The sequence below is a fragment of the Mobula hypostoma genome, chromosome X1 (assembly GCF_963921235.1).
Source record: "Mobula hypostoma chromosome X1, sMobHyp1.1, whole genome shotgun sequence".
Taxonomy (NCBI): domain Eukaryota; kingdom Metazoa; phylum Chordata; class Chondrichthyes; order Myliobatiformes; family Myliobatidae; genus Mobula; species Mobula hypostoma.
The window spans coordinates 65063576-65083069 of NC_086128.1; the positions used below are offsets into that span (position 1 = coordinate 65063576).

Sequence of the window (19494 nt, forward strand, 5' to 3'; positions counted from 1 at the left end):
ATATGTAGTGTGCTGTGTGTCAGTTATATGTAGTGTGCTGTGTGTCAGTTATACGTAGTGTGCTGTGTGTCAGTTATACGTAGTGTGCTGTGTGTCAGTTATATGTAGTGTGCTGTGTGTCAGTTATATGTAGTGTGCTGTGTGTCAGTTATATGTAGTGTGCTGTGTGTCAGTTATATGTAGTGTGCTGTGTGTGTTATATGTAGTGTGCTGTGTGTCAGTTATATGTAGTGTGCTGTGTGTGTTATATGTAGTGTGCTGTGTGTCAGTTATATGTAGTGTGCTGTGTGTCAGTTATATGTAGTGTGCTGTGTGTCAGTTATATGTAGTGTGCTGTGTGTCAGTTATACGTAGTGTGCTGTGTGTCAGTTTATATGTAGTGTGCTGTGTGTGTTATATGTAGTGTGCTGTGTGTCAGTTATATGTAGTGTGCTGTGTGTCAGTTATATGTAGTGTGCTGTGTGTGTTATATGTAGTGTGCTGTGTGTCAGTTATATGTAGTGTGCTGTGTGTGTTATATGTAGTGTGCTGTGTGTCAGTTATACGTAGTGTGCTGTGTGTGTTATATGTAGTGTGCTGTGTGTCAGTTATACGTAGTGTGCTGTGTGTCAGTTATATGTAGTGTGCTGTGTGTGTTATATGTAGTGTGCTGTGTGTCAGTTATATGTAGTGTGCTGTGTGTGTTATATGTAGTGTGCTGTGTGTGTTATATGTAGTGTGCTGTGTGTGTTATATGTAGTGTGCTGTGTGTGTTATATGTAGTGTGCTGTGTGTCAGTTATATGTAGTGTGCTGTGTGTCAGTTATACGTAGTGTGCTGTGTGTCAGTTATATGTAGTGTGCTGTGTGTCAGTTATATGTAGTGTGCTGTGTGTGTTATATGTAGTGTGCTGTGTGTCAGTTATATGTAGTGTGCTGTGTGTGTTATATGTAGTGTGCTGTGTGTCAGTTATATGTAGTGTGCTGTGTGTCAGTTATATGTAGTGTGCTGTGTGTCAGTTATATGTAGTGTGCTGTGTGTGTTATATGTAGTGTGCTGTGTGTCAGTTATATGTAGTGTGCTGTGTGTCAGTTATATGTAGTGTGCTGTGTGTCAGTTATATGTAGTGTGCTGTGTGTGTTATATGTAGTGTGCTGTGTGTCAGTTATATGTAGTGTGCTGTGTGTCAGTTATACGTAGTGTGCTGTGTGTCAGTTATATGTAGTGTGCTGTGTGTGTTATATGTAGTGTGCTGTGTGTGTTATATGTAGTGTGCTGTGTGTCAGTTATACGTAGTGTGCTGTGTGTGTTATATGTAGTGTGCTGTGTGTCAGTTATACGTAGTGTGCTGTGTGTCAGTTATATGTAGTGTGCTGTGTGTCAGTTATATGTAGTGTGCTGTGTGTGTTATATGTAGTGTGCTGTGTGTCAGTTATATGTAGTGTGCTGTGTGTCAGTTATATGTAGTGTGCTGTGTGTGTTATATGTAGTGTGCTGTGTGTCAGTTATATGTAGTGTGCTGTGTGTGTTATATGTAGTGTGCTGTGTGTCAGTTATATGTAGTGTGCTGTGTGTCAGTTATACGTAGTGTGCTGTGTGTCAGTTATATGTAGTGTGCTGTTTGTCAGTTATACGTAGTGTGCTGTGTGTGTTATATGTAGTGTGCTGTGTGTCAGTTATACGTAGTGTGCTGTGTGTGTTATATGTAGTGTGCTGTGTGTCAGTTATACGTAGTGTGCTGTGTGTGTTATATGTAGTGTGCTGTGTGTCAGTTATATGTAGTGTGCTGTGTGTCAGTTATATGTAGTGTGCTGTGTGTGTTATATGTAGTGTGCTGTGTGTCAGTTATATGTAGTGTGCTGTGTGTGTTATATGTAGTGTGCTGTGTGTCAGTTATATGTAGTGTGCTGTGTGTCAGTTATACGTAGTGTGCTGTGTGTCAGTTATATGTAGTGTGCTGTGTGTGTTATATGTAGTGTGCTGTGTGTCAGTTATATGTAGTGTGCTGTGTGTGTTATATGTAGTGTGCTGTGTGTCAGTTATACGTAGTGTGCTGTGTGTCAGTTATACGTAGTGTGCTGTGTGTGTTATATGTAGTGTGCTGTGTGTCAGTTATATGTAGTGTGCTGTGTGTGTTATATGTAGTGTGCTGTGTGTCAGTTATACGTAGTGTGCTGTGTGTGTTATATGTAGTGTGCTGTGTGTGTTATATGTAGTGTGCTGTGTGTGTTATATGTAGTGTGCTGTGTGTGTTATATGTAGTGTGCTGTGTGTGTTATATGTAGTGTGCTGTGTGTCAGTTATATGTAGTGTGCTGTGTGTGTTATATGTAGTCTGCTGTTTGTGTTATATGTAGTGTGCTGTGTGTGTTATATGTAGTGTGCTGTGTGTGTTATATGTAGTGTGCTGTGTGTGTTATATGTAGTGTGCTGTGTGTGTTATATGTAGTGTGCTGTGTGTGTTATATGTAGTGTGCTGTGTGTGTTATATGTAGTGTGCTGTGTGTCAGTTATACGTAGTGTGCTGTGTGTGTTATATGTAGTGTGCTGTGTGTGTTATATGTAGTGTGCTGTGTGTGTTATATGTAGTGTGCTGTGTATGTTATATGTAGTGTGCTGTGTGTGTTATATGTAGTGTGCTGTGTGTCAGTTATATGTAGTGTGCTGTGTGTGTTATATGTAGTGTGCTGTGTGTCAGTTATACGTAGTGTGCTGTGCGAGGTGGTCTGAAGGAGCATTGTTTCATTTGACCGTATACATGCGTACAACTGAATAACAACAAACTTCAACTTGATGTCTCAATGTTTCGATGTAAATGTGTCAAAGTAAAGATCATCTTTTGCCTTTAAACATTTCCACAGAGCGTGCGGTGCTTTGAGAGATCCCGAGACTGTGGCAGCCGAGCCGCCAGGAAACGTGGGTGGGTTGCTTGCCTCTTTGGAGGGCCAGGTTGCCTCTGTGTTTCAGAAGCCGTTCCTCTCCCATGCCCACCTCCTGTACAGCAAGCACAATGGGCAATGCAGCCCGTGTGTATTCCGACAGAGGTGTGACCAGTGCAGCTAAACTTTAAAATTCTTTACACTTCGCACATCGAAAGAAAGCTCCTAAATCCTCCCCCTCCCCCCCCCCCCGCCATTTCTACCATCCGCTCGGAATAGATTCACGACTCCATAGCCGTAAGATGTCAGAGCTGCGACTAGGGAAGGGTTAACATTATGTCCCGGCAAAGATACTGTGGAGCCAGCTAGGCACGAAATGCCAAAAGATACAGGAGCAGAAGTAGTCTATTGGCTGATCCAATTCTTCCAGTCATCCCTACTCCCCTGCCTTCACCCCATACCGTTTGATGCCCTCGTTAGTCAACAACCTATATATCTCTGCCTCAAATGCACCCAGTGACTTGGCCTCCACGGCCGCTCGTGACAACAAATTCCACAGATTTACCACCCCCTGACTAAAGTAATCTCTCAGCATCTCAGTTCTAAATGGGCGTCCTTCAATCCTGAAGTCGTGCCCTCTTGTCCTAGACTTCCCTACCATGGGAAATAATGAGGGCATAGCTTCTCATTCAACACACACACACACACACACACAAAATGCTGGAGGAACCCAGCAGGCCAGGCAGCATCTATGGAGGAGAGTAAACAGCCGGCGTTTCGGGCCGGGACTGGAGTCCCAAAAGCAGTCTGCCCGTCCTGCTGAGGGTGGGTTGGTTGGTTAGTTAGTTGATGGGTTGGTTGGGTAGGTAGCTAGCTAGCTAAGTAGGTGGTTGGGTGGGTAGGTGCGTAAGTGGATTGGTGGGTGTGTAAGGTGGGTGGGTAGGTAGGCGAGTGGGTGGGTGCGTAAGTGGGTGGGTGGGTAGGTGAGTGGGTGTGTGGGTGGGTGGGTGAGTGGGTAGGTGGTTAATGGGTGGGTGGGTCGGTTGGTAGGTAGATAAGTGGGTGGGTTGGTGGGTGAGTGGGTAGGTAGGTGAGTGGGTGGGTGGGTTGGTGGGTGAGTGGGTTGGTAGGTGAGTGGGTGGGTGGGTTGGTGGGTGAGTGGGTGGGTTGGTGGGTGAGTGGGTGGGTGGGTGGGTTGGTGGGTGAGTGGGTGGGTGGGTGGGTTGGTGGGTGAGTGGGTGGGTTGGTGGGTGAGTGGGTGGGTGGGTGGGTTGGTGGGTGAGTGGGTGGGTGGGTGGGTGGGTAGTTAGGTAGGTGGGTGCGTAAGTGGGTGGGTGGGTAGGTGAGTGGGTGTGTGGGTGGGTGGGTGAGTGGGTAGGTGGTTAATGGGCGGGTGGGTTGGTGGGTGAGTGGGTGGGTTGGTGGGTGAGTGGGTGGGTGGGTGGGTTGGTGGGTGAGTGGGTGGGTGGGTGGGTTGGTGGGTGAGTGGGTGGGTGGGTGGGTGGGTAGTTAGGTAGGTGGGTGCGTAAGTGGGTGGGTGGGTAGGTGAGTGGGTGTGTGGGTGGGTGGGTGAGTGGGTAGGTGGTTAATGGGCGGGTGGGTCGGTTGGTAGGTAGATAAGTGGGTGGGTTGGTGGGTGAGTGGGTAGGTAGGTGAGTGGGTGGGTGGGTTGGTGGGTGGGTTGGTGGGTGGGTAGTTAGGTAGGTGGGTGCGTAAGTGGGTGGGTGGGTAGGTGAGTGGGTGTGTGGGTAGGTGAGTGGGTGTGTGGGTGGGTGGGTGAGTGGGTAGGTGGTTAATGGGTGGGTGGGTCGGTTGGTAGGTAGATAAGTGGGTGGGTTGGTGGGTGAGTGGGTAGGTAGGTGAGTGGGTGGGTGGGTTGGTGGGTGAGTGGGTGGGTGGGTAGGGGGGTAGGTGGGTGGGTAGGGGGGTAGGTGGGTGAGTGGGTGTGTGGGTGGGTAGGTAGGTGAGTGGTTGGGTGAGTGGTTGGGTGGGTGGGTGCGTAAGTGGGTGGGTGGGTAGGTGAGTGGGTGTGTGGGTGGGTGGGTGAGTGGGTAGGTGGTTAATGGGTGGGTGGGTCGGTTGGTAGGTAGATAAGTGGGTGGGTTGGTGGGTGAGTGGGTAGGTAGGTGAGTGGGTGGGTGGGTTGGTGGGTGAGTGGGTTGGTAGGTGAGTGGGTGGGTTGGTGGGTGAGTGGGTAGGTAGGTGAGTGGGTGGGTGGGTTGGTGGGTGGGTAGTTAGGTAGGTGGGTGCGTAAGTGGGTGGGTGGGTAGGTGAGTGGGTGTGTGGGTGGGTGGGTGAGTGGGTAGGTGGTTAATGGGTGGGTGGGTCGGTTGGTAGGTAGATAAGTGGGTGGGTTGGTGGGTGAGTGGGTAGGTAGGTGAGTGGGTGGGTGGGTTGGTGGGTGAGTGGGTGGGTAAGTGGGTGGGTAGGCAGGTGTGCATATGTGTGCGTGCGTGTGTGTTGCTCGGATTTCCAGCGTCTGCAGACTTCCTCACGTCCGTAACAGCTTCCCTCTGCACACCAGGGCTCGGGAGACAACATAAGCGATACAAGGCACACACGCCAACTGACAGGCAATCGTTTACTCACTTCAAAGTCACCGCCGGTTGCTTTCCGGTGACCTCTGACTCCTCTGCTGCGAACGACTTCGCAAGGAAGGAATTCAAAACTTACATTCCCCAAACCGCCAATATCCGCAAATGATAAGCTGATTCTGCAAAAGAAGCGGTGTTACTCTGGGCAGAACGGTGACAGGGGCCACGCAGTTCTTCTTGTGCACGAGCAAAATAAAGTGCGACTGGCTCTGGGTTCAGTTACTTTATTGTCGCTGGGGTCAGGGTGACCATTCTAAAATGTCCTTTGCCTGTTGAACACCTGGTCCGATCTTCCCCCCTCCCCCCGTTTCGGCGCGGGCCGTCCCCTCCTCAGGCAGGTAGCAAATAAATAATGGTGCGAAGACTCGGCCGTGCGGACAGGTCAGACGACGACGCCCATCAGGTTCACCCTCCGGTTCTGGTAGCGCTTGGAGATATCGGTCTCGATCTGAAAGCACAGACAATGGAGACAGGGACTTAGCACATTGTCTTGACGCCGAGTCAGGCTCTAAACAGAGCCACGTGCTGAACTAGAACATGTCTGAAGCCTTCGGGCTGTCCCGAGATTCTGGAAGGTGTAGTCTACCATCACTGTAGCACCTGAAGAAGCTACAGGAGTCTCAGGTCCCACACCACCAGGTTCAGGAACAGTTATTACCCCCTCAACCATCAGGAAGGAGGTACAGGAGCCTCAGGACCCACACCACCAGGTTCAGGAGCAGTTATTACCCCCTCAACCATCAGGAAGGAGGTACAGGAGTCTCAGGACCCACACCACCAGGTTCACGAACAGTTATTACCCCCTCAACCATCAGGAAGGAGGTACAGGAGTCTCAGGACCCACACCACCAGGTTCAGGAATAGTTATTACCCCCTCAACCATCAGGAAGGAGGTACAGGAGTCTCAGGACCCACACCACCAGGTTCAGGAACAGTTATTACCCCTCAACCATCAGGAAGGAGGTACAGGAGCCTCAGGACCCACACCACCAGGTTCAGGAACAGTTATTAACCCCTCAACCATCAGGAAGGAGGTACAGGAGCCTCAAAACCCACACCACCAGGTTCAGGAACAGTTATTACCCCTCAACCATCAGGAAGGAGGTACAGGAGCCTCAGGACCCACACCACCAGGTTCAGGAACAGTTATTACCCCCTCAACCATCAGGAAGGCGATACAGGAGCCTCAGGACCCACACCACCAGGATCAGGAACAGTTATTACCCCTCAACCATCAGGAAGGAGGTACAGGAGCCTCAGGGCCCACACCACCAGGTTCAGGAACAGTTATTAACCCACAACCATCAGGAAGGAGGTACAGGAGCCTCAGGTCCCACACCACCAGGTTCAGGAACAGTTATTACCCCACAACCATCAGGAAGGAGGTACAGGAGCCTCAGGACCCACACCACCAGGTTCAGGAACAGTTATTACCCCCTCAACCATCAGGAAGGAGGTACAGGAGCCTCAGGACCCACACCACCAGGTTCAGGAACAGTTATTACCCCCTCAACCATCCGGAAGGAGGTACAGGAGCCTCAGGGCCCACACCACCAGGTTCGGGAACAGTTATTACCCCTCAAACATCAGGCACCTGAGCCAGTGTGGATAAATTCATGGACCTCATCTCTGAACTTATTCCACAACCTACAGACTCTTAAGAACTTTTAAGAACTCTTGTGCTCTTGATATATATTTTTAATTTACTGTTATAATTGTTTTTTCCTTTTGCATTGGCAGAGTTTGTTGTCTTTTGCACACTGGTTGTGTGTCCACCTCATCACGTCTGGCTTTTCATTGATTCTAGTGTGTTTCTTTGCAATTACTTTGGAAGCCCGGAGGAGGATGAACCTCAGGGTTGTTGTTGTTCGTCCTTCGTAGTCGAAGATGACCATGGCTTCAAAGTCAAATGGGAGATTGGTGACTGTGGGTCCGGAGGTGACTGATGAGGCCAATCCGGGCCCTGAAGGTTCGCCCACATGTGGGACACAAGTGGGTGGGTGCTGTCGTGGCAGTGGATGCTGCTCGGGCCCTTGCGCACAGCACGCTTTCGTTGCGCCTCGATGATGCGCCTGACTTCAGCTGCACGGGCTCCTGTGGTGATCTTGCTGCGCCAAGCTGGACGGTCGTGGGCAAGCGTCTCCCACGTGTTGATGTCGACACCCAGGCCTTTGAGGGACGCTTTCAGGCAGCCCTTGTAACGTTTCTTCTGCCCCCCGACTGAGCGCTTGCCCTGACACAGTTCTCCGTACAGCAGCTGCTCAGGCAATCGGCTGTCTGGCATTCTGACCACATGTCCAGCCCACCTGGCTTGGGCTTTCAGCAGGAGGGTGTAGACGCTGCAGAGCCCAGCTCGTTCCAGGATTTCCGTGTCGGGGACTTTGTCCTGCCACCCGATGTGGAGGAGTCTGCGGAGACAGCTCAGGTGAAAGTGGTTGAGCTGTTTGGCGTGTCTGCTGTGGACAGTCCAGGTCTCGCTGGCGTAAAGGAGGGTGGTAAGGACCACTGCACAGTAGACCTTCAGCCTGGTGGTAAGACTGAGTCCTCTCCGCTCCCAGACGTTCTCATGGAGTCTCCCAAAGGCGGCGCTGGCTTTGGCAATAGTACACGGTGACATACACGTAATCTGAAAATAAATTTACTGACTCATTTCCTTAACCATCCAGCGAACTGCCTTTCCCAAAATCTCCCTTCCGCAAAGCTCTACAGGGTCAAAAAAACTTCGTGCCCTCTTACAAGTTTCTTCCCCCAGGCAGTTAATCTGATCAACCGTTCTAGTTCGACTTCCACACCCCCATCCAATAGCCGTCGCTGCACCGTAAACACTTTAAACCAGGGGTTCGTGACCCTTTTTATGCCATGGACCCCTTTGAAGTCTGTAGACCCATTCTCAGAATAATATTTTAAAAATATATAACATGCAATAACCTAGGATTACAGAAGAGAGCAGTTTTATTGAAATATAGTTGTCAAAACATTAAAAAATAAGTATATTTGTGATGTAGTAATGTTGATGTTTCTTCATTAACAGATTAAATACCCCACATTACTGTGGCCATGGTCTGTTCTTTATCAAATTACGGTATTGCTTTGAACTGTTGTAACTATATGTTATAATTATGTGGTTTTTGTCAGTTTTTCAGTCTTGGTCTGTCTTGTGTTTCTGTGATATCACACTGGAGGAACATTGTATCATTTCTTAATGCATGCATTACTAAATGACAATAAACGAGGACTGTGTGTCCTCATAATCGAATCTAATCTAAATAACAAGACTATATATTTCAGACATCAGCCAGTTAAAATTAAATTACACTTTTCAAAGACGTATCAACGTGGAAGCCGTTGCTACTCAACTTGAATAAGAGCATTAAACTCTAGGGTGGTCTTTGACAAAGCCACACGCACGTCATGTTGGACAGCCAATCGATTACAACGTTTTATCTTAATGGTAACAAGAGTTGAAAATCCTAATTGGCAAAGAAATCTTGTTTTTTTGCCTACATTTACAATTGTAGGGACTGCTAAGTTTAAGGATGAAAATAAAGATGAATTTTTTTCCCCCACCCACGTTCACGGACCCCCTGGAATGGGGACCCCAAGCCAAGGACCCTGATTCAAACTATTGGTTATTTATTGGAGTATGCACGGCACCCAGCAGTCCTCTGATCCTAGCCAAATCACGGGGTAACTTACAATGATCAATTAACCTTTAACTACACGATGGTACAGTCCTGATGAAGGTTCTCGGCCTGAAACAGTGACTCTTCATCCATCTCCACAGATGCTGCCGTGTGTGTGTGTGTGTGTGTGTGTGTGTGTGTGTGTGTATATGTATGTGTATATATTTCCAGCATCTGAAGAATCTCTTGTGTTTATGATCTGCTGGTATTACTGATCATTTTATTCCAATTCTGCACTTCCAACTTCATACGTTATGTAGTCCTTTAAGACTGTTCAATATTGTTTATTGGTATGGGTTGTGCCAGCACACCACAGCAAATTACTAATTTCTCAATTAGTTTTTGTTCTTTGAGAGTTATTCTGCATAAGTGGCTGCCCCAATTAACCCGTGGCCCAATTAACCGGAATCGACTACTTCAACGAGTTATGAAGTACAAAAAAAAAATTGAAGGTATCGACAATCACCTTGAATGTTACAATGAGAATGAAGATTTGGAGGATGCAATCGTTGAAAATATTGCATGAAGACAGTCCATCATCTGCACTAGGTGTCTGCGCTGATTATGTTCATTGACAGTCAATCAAAAGAACACGGAAGCGTAAACTGGATGAGTTCTTTTGTCAATAACCATATAACAATTACAGCAGGGAAACAGGCCATCTCGGCCCTTCTAGTCCGTGCCAAATGTTTACTCTCACCTAGTCCCACCAACCTGCACTCAGCCCATAACCCTCCAATCCTTTCCTGTCCATATATCCATCCAATTTAACTTTAAATGACAACATCGAACCTGCCTCAACCACTTCTACTGGAAGCTCGTTCCACACAGCTACCACTCTCTGAGTAAAGAAGTTCCCCCTCATGTTACCCCTAAACTTTTGCCCTTTAACTCTCAACTCATGTCCTCTTGTTTGAATCTTCCCCACTCTCAATAGAAAAAGCCTATCCATGTCAACTCTATCAATCCCCCTCATAATTTTAAACACCTCTATCAAGTCCCCCCTCAACCTTCTACGCTCCAAAGAATAAAGACCCACCTTGTTCAATCTTTCTCTGTAACTTAGGAGATGAAACCCAGGTAACATTCTAGTAAATCTTCTCTGTACTCTATCTGTGTTGACATCATTCCTATAATTCGGTGACCAGAACTGTACACAATACTCCAAATTTGGCCTTACCAATGCCTTGTACAATTTCAACATTACATCCCAACTCCTATAACTCAATGCTCTGATTTATAAAGGCCAGCATACAAAAGCTTTCTTCACCACCCTATCCACATGAGATTCCACCTTCAGGGAACTATGCATCATTATTCCTAGATCCCTCTGTTCTACTGCATTCTTCAATGCCCTACCATTTACCGTGTATGTCCTATTTTGATTAGTTCTACCAAAATGTAGCACCTCACATTTATCAGCATTAAACTCCATCTGCCATCTTTCGGCCCACTCTTCTAACTGGCCTAAATCTCTCTGAAAGCTTTGAAAACCTACTTCATTATCCACAAACACGAGGAAATCTGCAGATGCTGGAATTTCAAAAGTTGCTGGTGAATGCAGCAGGCCAGGCAGCATCTCTAGGAAGAGGTACAGTCGACGTTTCGGGCTGAGACCCTACGTCAGGACTAACTGAAAGAAGGGCTAGTAAGAGATTTGAAACATTATCCACAACACCAACTATCTTAATATCATCTGCATATTTACCAATCCAATTTACCAACACATCAACAATATATATTAATGACTTGGATGAGGGAATTAAATGCAGCATCTCCAAGTTTGCGGATGACACGAAGCTGGGCGGCAGTGTTAGCAGTGAGGAGGATGCTAAGAGGATGCAGGGTGACTTGGATAGGGTGGGTGAGTGGGCAAATTCATGGCAGATGCAATTTAATGTGGATAAATGTGAAGTTACCCACTTTGGTGGCAAAAATAGGAAAACAGATTATTATCTGAATGGTGGCCGATTAGGAAAAGGGGAGGTGCAACGAGACCTGGGTGTCATTTTATACACCCGTCATTGAAAGTGGGCATGCAGGTACAGCAGGCGGTGAAAAAGGCGAACGGTATGCTGGCATTTATAGCGAGAGGATTCGAGTACAGGAGCAGGGAGGTACTACTGCAGTTGTACAAGGCCTTGGTGAGACCACACCTGGAGTATTGTGTGCAGTTTTGGTCCCCTAATCTGAGGAAAGACATCCTTGCCATAGAGGGAGTACAAAGAAGGTTCACCAGATTGATTCCTGGGATGGCAGGACTTTCATATGAAGAAAGACTGGATGAACTGGGCTTGTACTCGTTGGAATTTAGAAGATTGAGGGGGGATCTGATTGAAACGTATAAGATCCTAGAGGGATTGGACAGGCTAGATGCAGGAAGATTGTTCCCGATGTTGGGGAAGTCCGGAACGAGGGGCCACAGTTTGAGGATAGAGAGGAAGCCTTTTAGGACCGAGATTAGGAAAAACTTCTTCACACAGAGAGTGGTGAATCTGTGGAATTCTCTGCCACAGGAAACAGTTGAGGCCATTTCATTGGCTATATTTAAGAGGGAGTTAGATATGGCCCTTGTGGCTACGGGGGTCAGGGGGTATGGAGGGAAGGCTGGGGCGGGGTTCTGAGTTGGATGATCAGCCATGATCATAATAAATGGCGGTGCAGGCTCGAAGGGCCGAATGGCCTACTCCTGCACCTATTTTCTATGTTTCTATGTATCATCCAGATCATTAATGTATATGACAAACAACATTGGACCCAGTACAGATCCCTGAGGCACACCACTAGTCACCGGCCTCCAATCTGACAAACAGTTATCCACCACTACTCTCTGGCGACTCCCATCCAGCCACTGCTGAATCCATTTTACAACTTCAATATTAATACCTAACGATTGAAGCTTCCATGTGGAACCTTGTCAAAGGCCTTAATGAAGTCCATATAGACAACATCCACTGCTTTACCCTTGTCAACTTCCCGAGTAACTTCTTCAAAAAATTCAATAAGATTTGTTAAACATGACCTTCCACGCACAAATCCATGTTGACTGTTCCTAATCAGACCCTGTCTATTCAGATAATTATATATACCATCTCTAAGAATACTTTCCATCAATTTACCCACCACTGACATTAAACTCACAGGCCGATAATTGCTAGGTTTACTCTTAGAACCCTTTTTAAACAATGAAACAACATGAGCAATACACCAATCCTCCGGCACCATCCTCATTTCTAATGATATTTGAAATATTTCTGTCAGAGCCCCTGCTACTTCCACACTAACTTCCCTCAAAGTCCTAGGGAATATCCTGTCACGACCTGGAAACTTATCCTTTTTCATATTCCTTAAAAGCGCCAATACTTGCTCTTCTTTAATCATCAGTTTCCATAATTTCTCTATCTGTTTCCCTTACCCTACACAATTCAATGTCCTTCTCCTTAGTGAATACCGAAGAAAAGAAATTATTCAAAATCTCCCCCAACTCATTTGGCTCCACACATAGCCGTCCACTCTGATTCTCCAAGGGACCAATTTTATCCCTCACTATCCTTTTGCTATTAATATAACTGCAGAAACCCTTTGGATTTACTTTTACCTTACTTGCCAAAGCAACCTCATATCTTCTTTTAGCTTTTCCAATTTCTTTCTTAAGATTCTTTTTACATTCTTTATATTCCTCGAGCACCTCATTTACTCCATGCTGCCTATATTTATTGTAGATATCTCTCTTTTTCCGAACCAAGTTTCCAATATCCCTTGAAAACCATGGCTCTCTCAAACTTTTAACCTTTCCTTTCAACCTAACAGGAACGTAAAGATTCTGTACCCTCAAATTTCACCTTTAAATGACCTCCATTTCTCTATTACCTCCTCTCCATAAAACAAATTGTCCCAATCCACTCCTTCTAAATCCTTTCACATCTCCTTAAAGTTAGCCTTTCTCCAATCAAAAATCTCAACCCTGGGTCCAGACCTATCCTTCTCCATAATTATATTGAAACTAATGGCATTGTGATCACTGGACCCGAAGTGCTCCCCAACACATACCTCCGTCACCTGACCTATCTCATTCCCTAACAGGAGATCCAACACTGCCCCTTCTCTAGTTGTTACCTCTATGTATTGTTGTAAAAAACTATCTTGCACACATTTTACAAACTCCAAACCATCCAGCCCTTTTACAGAATGGGCTTCGCGGTCTATGTGTGGAAAATTAAAATCTCCCACAATCATAACCTTGTCCTTACTACAAATATCTGCTATCTCCTTACTAATTTGCTCCTCCAACTTTCGCTCCCCATTGGGTGGTCTGTAATACACCCCCATAAGTGTTACTACACCTTTCCCATTCCTCAATTCCACCCAAATAGCCTCCCTAGACAAGCCCTCTAATCTATCCTGCCAGAGCACCACTGTTATATTTTCTCTGACAAGCAATGCAACACCTCCCCCTCTTGCCCCTCCGATTCTATCACACCTGAAGCAACAAAATCCGGGAATATTTAGTTGCCAATCACACCCCTCCTGCAACCATGTTTCACTAATAGCTACAACATCATACTTCCAGGTATCTATCCATGCTTTAAGCTCATCCACCTTTCTTATAATGCTCCTAGCGTTAAAATAAATGTATTTAAGAAATTTTCCACCTCTTACTCTCTGGTTATCATTAACGGTGCAAACAACTTTACTGATTTCTTTTTCTTCCTTCTCCCCTACATCTGTTCCTACACTCTGGTTCCCCTCTCCCCTTGTATCTAGTTTAAATCCACTGGATCCTCTCTAGGAAATCTACCTGCAAGAATATTTGTCCCCCTCCAGTTCAGATGTAAACCGTCCCGTTGGAACAGGTCCCACCTTCCGTGGAAAACTGCCCAATTATCTATAAATCTGAAGCCTTCCCTCCTGCACCATGTCTTCAGCCATGTGTTGATCTGCACTATTTTATTATTGCTAATCCTGCCTGCATGTGGCACTGGTAGCAATCCTGAGATTGCTATCCTGGAGGTCCTGTCCTTTAACTTGGCGCCTAACTCCCTAAGTTCACCTTTCAGGACCTCCTCACTCTTCCTACCCACGTCATTGGTCCCTACATGGACCACGACATCCGGCTGCTCACCCTCCCTCCTGAGAATACCGAGAACTCGATCCGAGATATCGCGGACCCTGGCACCAGGGAGGCAACAGACCATCCGGGATTCTCGATCTCTTCCACAGAACCCCTTATCTGTCCCCCTAACTATCGAATCCCCTATCACTATTGCTCTCCTCTTTTCCCTCCTTCCCTTCTGAGCTGAGGGTCCAGTCTCGGTGCCAGGGATGCAACCACTGCAACTCGTCCCTGGTAGGTCGTCCCCATCAACAGTATCCAAAACAATGTACTTATTATTGGTGGGAACGGCCACGGGGGTGCTCTGCTCGTTCTGTCTATTCCCCTTTCCCTCTCCTGACAGTCACCCAGCTACCTGTTTCCTGACTCTTAGGGGTAAATATCTCCCTGTAACTCCTCTCTATTTCTGCCTCTGTCTCACGAATGATCCGAAGTTCATCCAGCTCCAGCTCCAGTTCCCTAACTCGGTTTGTCAGGAGCTGCAGCTGGATGCACCTTTCGCAGGTGTAGTTCTCAAGGACGATTGAGCTCACCCTGACTTCCCACATACTGCAAACAGAGCACTCAACTACCCTAACTGATGCCTCCATTACCTACTCCTAAGGTAATTAAATTAATTTAAGGAACCTACCCACCCTTACCTCACTTGGAGTGAAGCTGGTCCTCAGTCTCTGCTCACTGAAGCCTTCCCACTCTGTCTCCCACTACCACGTCGCCGGCTACGTTAATCTGCTCACTTTTTAACTCTCCCGCTGCCTCACGGTCTGACTTTCACGCGCTCGCGCTACCTATTAGGAACTTTTATAGAAAGTTTTATGGAAACTTTTTAGAGTTTTATAGAACTGTAGTAGTATTGATAGTGTTCTAATTTGTTCATGTTTCACTTAGATACACAAGTAGTTACTCAGTTTGTCTTTCTTTTATACTGTTTTAACTATTTCCATGAAATTTTGGCTAATTGGGGCAGCCGCTTAAATAGGCCAAAATATACTGGTTTCGGTGTGTCCCAATTAACCGGAATTCGCACGGTGGTATATGGCGAACAAAGTTGATCCTGGAAAGGTGGGGTTTGCTGACACCCTGTGGTGGGAGAAGGAACTGTGGAGATATTATTTTCCCGTTTGAAACTCAGGGAACTGCAAGCCCACCACGCTTAGTGATCGCTTGTCTCACTCACCAGCTTCCGCAGCTCTTTTGTCCTCTGGATCAGCAGGTCCAGCTTGGGCTCAAGGTCGGACTGTTCCTCCAGCGCCTCCTGTCTCTTCCGAACCATCAGGTGTTGCTTTGCCCCCACCGACTCGGCCTGCTTCAGCTTTTGCTGAAGGAGCTCGGTCACGCGGTCGACGTACCTGCGGCGTCAAAAAAAAAGCGACAGGCGAAACCTTTTGTTTTTGCAGAACATACTCCAGGATCGACTTTGGCTTCAAAACGTCGACGGTTCGTTCCCTCCCCACGGCTGTCGCTCGGCTGTGAAAGGAGGCCGGTTGGGCTTGGGTTAGCAGCCCCCTCCTGTGAACACCTCGAGCTACAGAAACACCAGGAGAAGCTGCAAAGCACTCTCCACCATTGAGCACAACAAGGTGGGGGGGGGGGGGGGAGAAACATCTCCTAAGCCCAACAGGCAAGTGCAATTACGAAGAAAGTACCTCTAATTCCTCAGAAGTTTGCAAGGAGTCGGCACGGTATCTAAAACTTCGACAAACTCCTGTAAGTGTGCGGTGGAGACTATACTGGCTGGCTGCATCACGGCCTGGCATGGAAACACCCAATGCCCTTGAACAGAAAATCCTTCAAAAAGTAGTGGATATGGCCCAGTCCACTGGGGTAAAGCCTTCCCACCAATGAGCACGTCGACATGCTGTCGCAGGAAAGCAGCATCCGTCATCAGGGACTCCCACCACCCAGGTCACGCTCTCTTCTCTCTGCTGCCATCAGGAGGTACAGGAGCCTCAGGACCCACACCACCAGGTTCAGGAACAGTTATTACCCCTCAACCATCAGGAAGGAGGTACAGGAGCCTCAGGTCCCACACCACCAGGTTCAGGAACAGTTATTACCCCTCAACCATCAGGAAGGAGGCACAGGAGCCTCAGGACCCACACCACCAGGTTCAGGAACAGTTATTACCCCTCAACCATCAGGAAGGAGGCACAGGAGCCTCAGGACCCACACCACCAGGTTCAGGAACAGTTATTACCCCTCAACTTACTGCAATTCGATTTTTTTTTCTCTCCGTTTCCACGTATTGCATTGTAACGTAAGTAAAGGCATCCGTTAGTCTTGCGAGACCATGGATCTGCGCCTGGGAAGTCTTCACTCTCCAGGGCACAGGCCTGGGCAAGGTTGTATGGAAGACCAGCAGCTGTCCATGCTGCAGGTCTCCCCTCTCCACGCCACCGATGTTGTCCAAGGGAAGGGCATTAGGACCCATACAGCTTGGCACCGGTGTCGTCGCAGAGCAATGTGTGGTTAAGTGCCTTGCTCAAAGACACAACACGTTCCCGAGGCTGGGCTCGAACTCACGACCTTCAGGTAGCTAGTCCAATGCCTTAACCACTTGGCCACGAACTCATACATTGTACTGCTGCCGTAAAGTTAATCAATTTCCCGACATATGCCGGTGACGTCTCTGCGTGGTTCCAGCTCAGGACGGCTTCGGCCGGAGAACCAAACTTCAATTTTTTAAGTTAAGTTGGGCAACGCAGCGGAGATCCTGCTTTTGTGAAGAAAAATGATGACGGGGGTGTTTTGGTGAGGGGGGGGGTCCTATACAGGGCTTTCTCACACCCGTGTGGGGGATTAACCGAGGGAAATAAGGCCACCCTGCTACACTTTGCCATTCTTGCAGCAGAGCCTTTGGAATAACCTTTGACCATAACTTCGGAAACTCAAACTGCCGAAGATGACTTTCTGCTAACTGAGAGCGTTTCAGCTCCCAGCAGTATCTTTGTTGACCATCCATGGTTGATGAGAAGACTGAGGACGATGAAGAAGATTTAGAGTCGTACGGATCCAAGTGGAACCCATGGGACTATAAGACCATAAGATCCAGCAGCAGAATTAGGCCACTGGGCCCATCAAGTCCCCTCTGCAATTTCATTGTGGCTGATCCACGTTTCCTCTCAGCCCCAGTCTCCTGCCTTCTCCCCTTACCCACTTTAGGCTCTGACCAGTCAAAAAATTATCAACCCCTGGCTTATATTTGTAATCCAGGGAGCGGGAAGCGCAGAATCAAATATCGCTGTGATGACTGTACGTTCCAGTATCAATTGTTTGGCAACTATAAAGTATATATATGTAAAGACTTGGCTTCCACAGCTGCCTGTGGCAAAGAATTCCACAGATCCACCACTCTCTTGCAAAAGTAATCCTTATTTATCTCCATTCTAAAAGGACATCTCTCTATTCTGAGGCAGACTCCCCCCACTATAGGAAACATCCTCTCCACATCCACTCTATCTGTGTCCTCTGGTGCCAGACTCCCCCACTATAGGAAACATCCTCTCCACATCCACTCTGTGTCCTCTGGTCCTATTCTCCACATCCACTCTATCTGTGCCCTCTGGTCCTAGACTCCCCAACTATAGGAAACATCCTCTCCACATCCACTCTATCTGTGTCCTCTGGTCCTAGACTCCCCCACCATAGGAAACATCCTCCCCACATCCACTCTATCTGTGTCCTCTGGTCCTAGACTCCCCCACCATAGGAAACATCCTCTCCACATGCACTCTGTCGAGGTCTTTTCACCATTCTAAGTGCATTCACTCGTTGGTAAAGCCATGACAGTTTTGTAAATTGTTAAGGTTTTTTTACAGAACAGCCGCACTGGGGCTGCCCCTTTCCTTGCCCGGATCCAGGAGGAGGAGTGACTTACCTGGGCGAGGCGTGGATCAGGAGCAGGTGCCGCATCTTCACCTCGGTCAGCCTCTGGACAAGGTCGCCCACCAGCGCCAGCATGCTCGTGACCTTGGAGACGTCCTGGCTCTGCAGGGCGGCCGGCGCTGTCTGAAACTGGTTTATGGACAGGATGTCCGCCTCCTCCCTCATCTCTGCCAGCCGCTGGGTCAGGAAGACCTGTAACTGATGGGGTGGGGCGTTGCAGACAGGAGATTAGTAAACTAGCAGGTATTCATTGCTCTCGGATTGAGTGGTACAGTGGCACGATGCTTCACAGTACCCGCCCGCGACCCGGGTTCGATTCCCGCTACTGCCCGTAAGCAGTTTCTATGTCCTCCCCCGTGAACCGCGTGGGTTTCCTCCCACAGTCCAAAGGCGTACCGGTTGGGAGGTTAAATAGTCACACGGGTGTAATTAAAGAGGGCGGTTACTTTATTTTGTCGTGTGCGATGGAACATTTGTACGGTGAAATGTTTCGTGACTAACACAGTCCGAAGATTGCACTGTGGTGGGGGGGGGGGGGGCAGCCAGCAAGAGTCGTCGTGATTCTGGGGCCAACTTAGCGTCCCCATAACTCACTAACCCTAACCCATCTGTCTTTGCATTGTGGGGGCGGCGGGGTGGGGGGAACTGGAGGGAAAAAGCAAAAGGTCGTAGATTCAGCTCAGTCCATCACGGGTACAGCCCTCCCCACCACTGAGCACATCTACACGGTGCGATGTCACAGGAAGGCAGCATTCATCATCAGGGACCCCCACCACCCAGGTCCTGCTCTTGTCTCAATGTTGCCATCAGGAAGGAGGTACAGGAGCCTCAGGACTCACACCACCAGGTTCAGGAACAGTTATTACCCCTCAACCATCAGGAAGGAGGTACAGGAGCATCAGGACCCACACCACCAGGTTCAGGAACAGTTATTACCCCTCAACCATCAGGAAGGAGGTACAGGAGCCTCAGGACCCACACCACCAGGTTCAGGAACAGTTATTACCCCCCCAACCATCAGGAAGGAGGTACAGGAGCCTCAGGATCCACACCACCATTTGCACTATTTAATTTAACTATTTTATATATACACACACACATACACACACGCAAAAGTTTGGGCACCCCGGTCAAAATTTCTATTACTGTGAATAGCTAAACAAGTAAAAGACGTCCTGATTTCCAAAAGGCACAAAGTTAAAGATGAAAATATTTTAAGCAAGATTACTTTTTTTATTTCCATCTTTTACAGTTTCAAAATAACAAAAAAGGAAAAGGGCCCGAAGCAAAAGTTTGGGCACCCTGCGTGGTCAGTACTTAGTAACACCCCCTTTGGCAAGTATCACAGCTTATAAACATTTT

General features: G+C 47.7%; 1 protein-coding gene across 2 annotated transcripts in view; it reads right to left on the reverse strand.

The window, feature by feature from the left end:
• Positions 1-5639: 5639 nt before the first annotated feature.
• Positions 5640-19494, reverse strand: part of cdk5rap3 (CDK5 regulatory subunit associated protein 3) — a 102101-nt gene continuing 88246 nt past the window's right edge. The window contains exons 12-14 of one of the 2 annotated variants that reach the window (XM_063037049.1): positions 18125-18330; positions 15425-15596; positions 5640-5899 (exon numbers count right to left, since the gene is read on the reverse strand). In XM_063037049.1, the coding sequence (XP_062893119.1) occupies positions 5834-5899; positions 15425-15596; positions 18125-18330 (444 nt within the window). In that variant the 3' untranslated portion in view covers positions 5640-5833. The remainder of the gene's footprint in view (positions 5900-15424; positions 15597-18124; positions 18331-19494) is intronic. The other variant, XM_063037051.1, reaches the window with a different exon arrangement.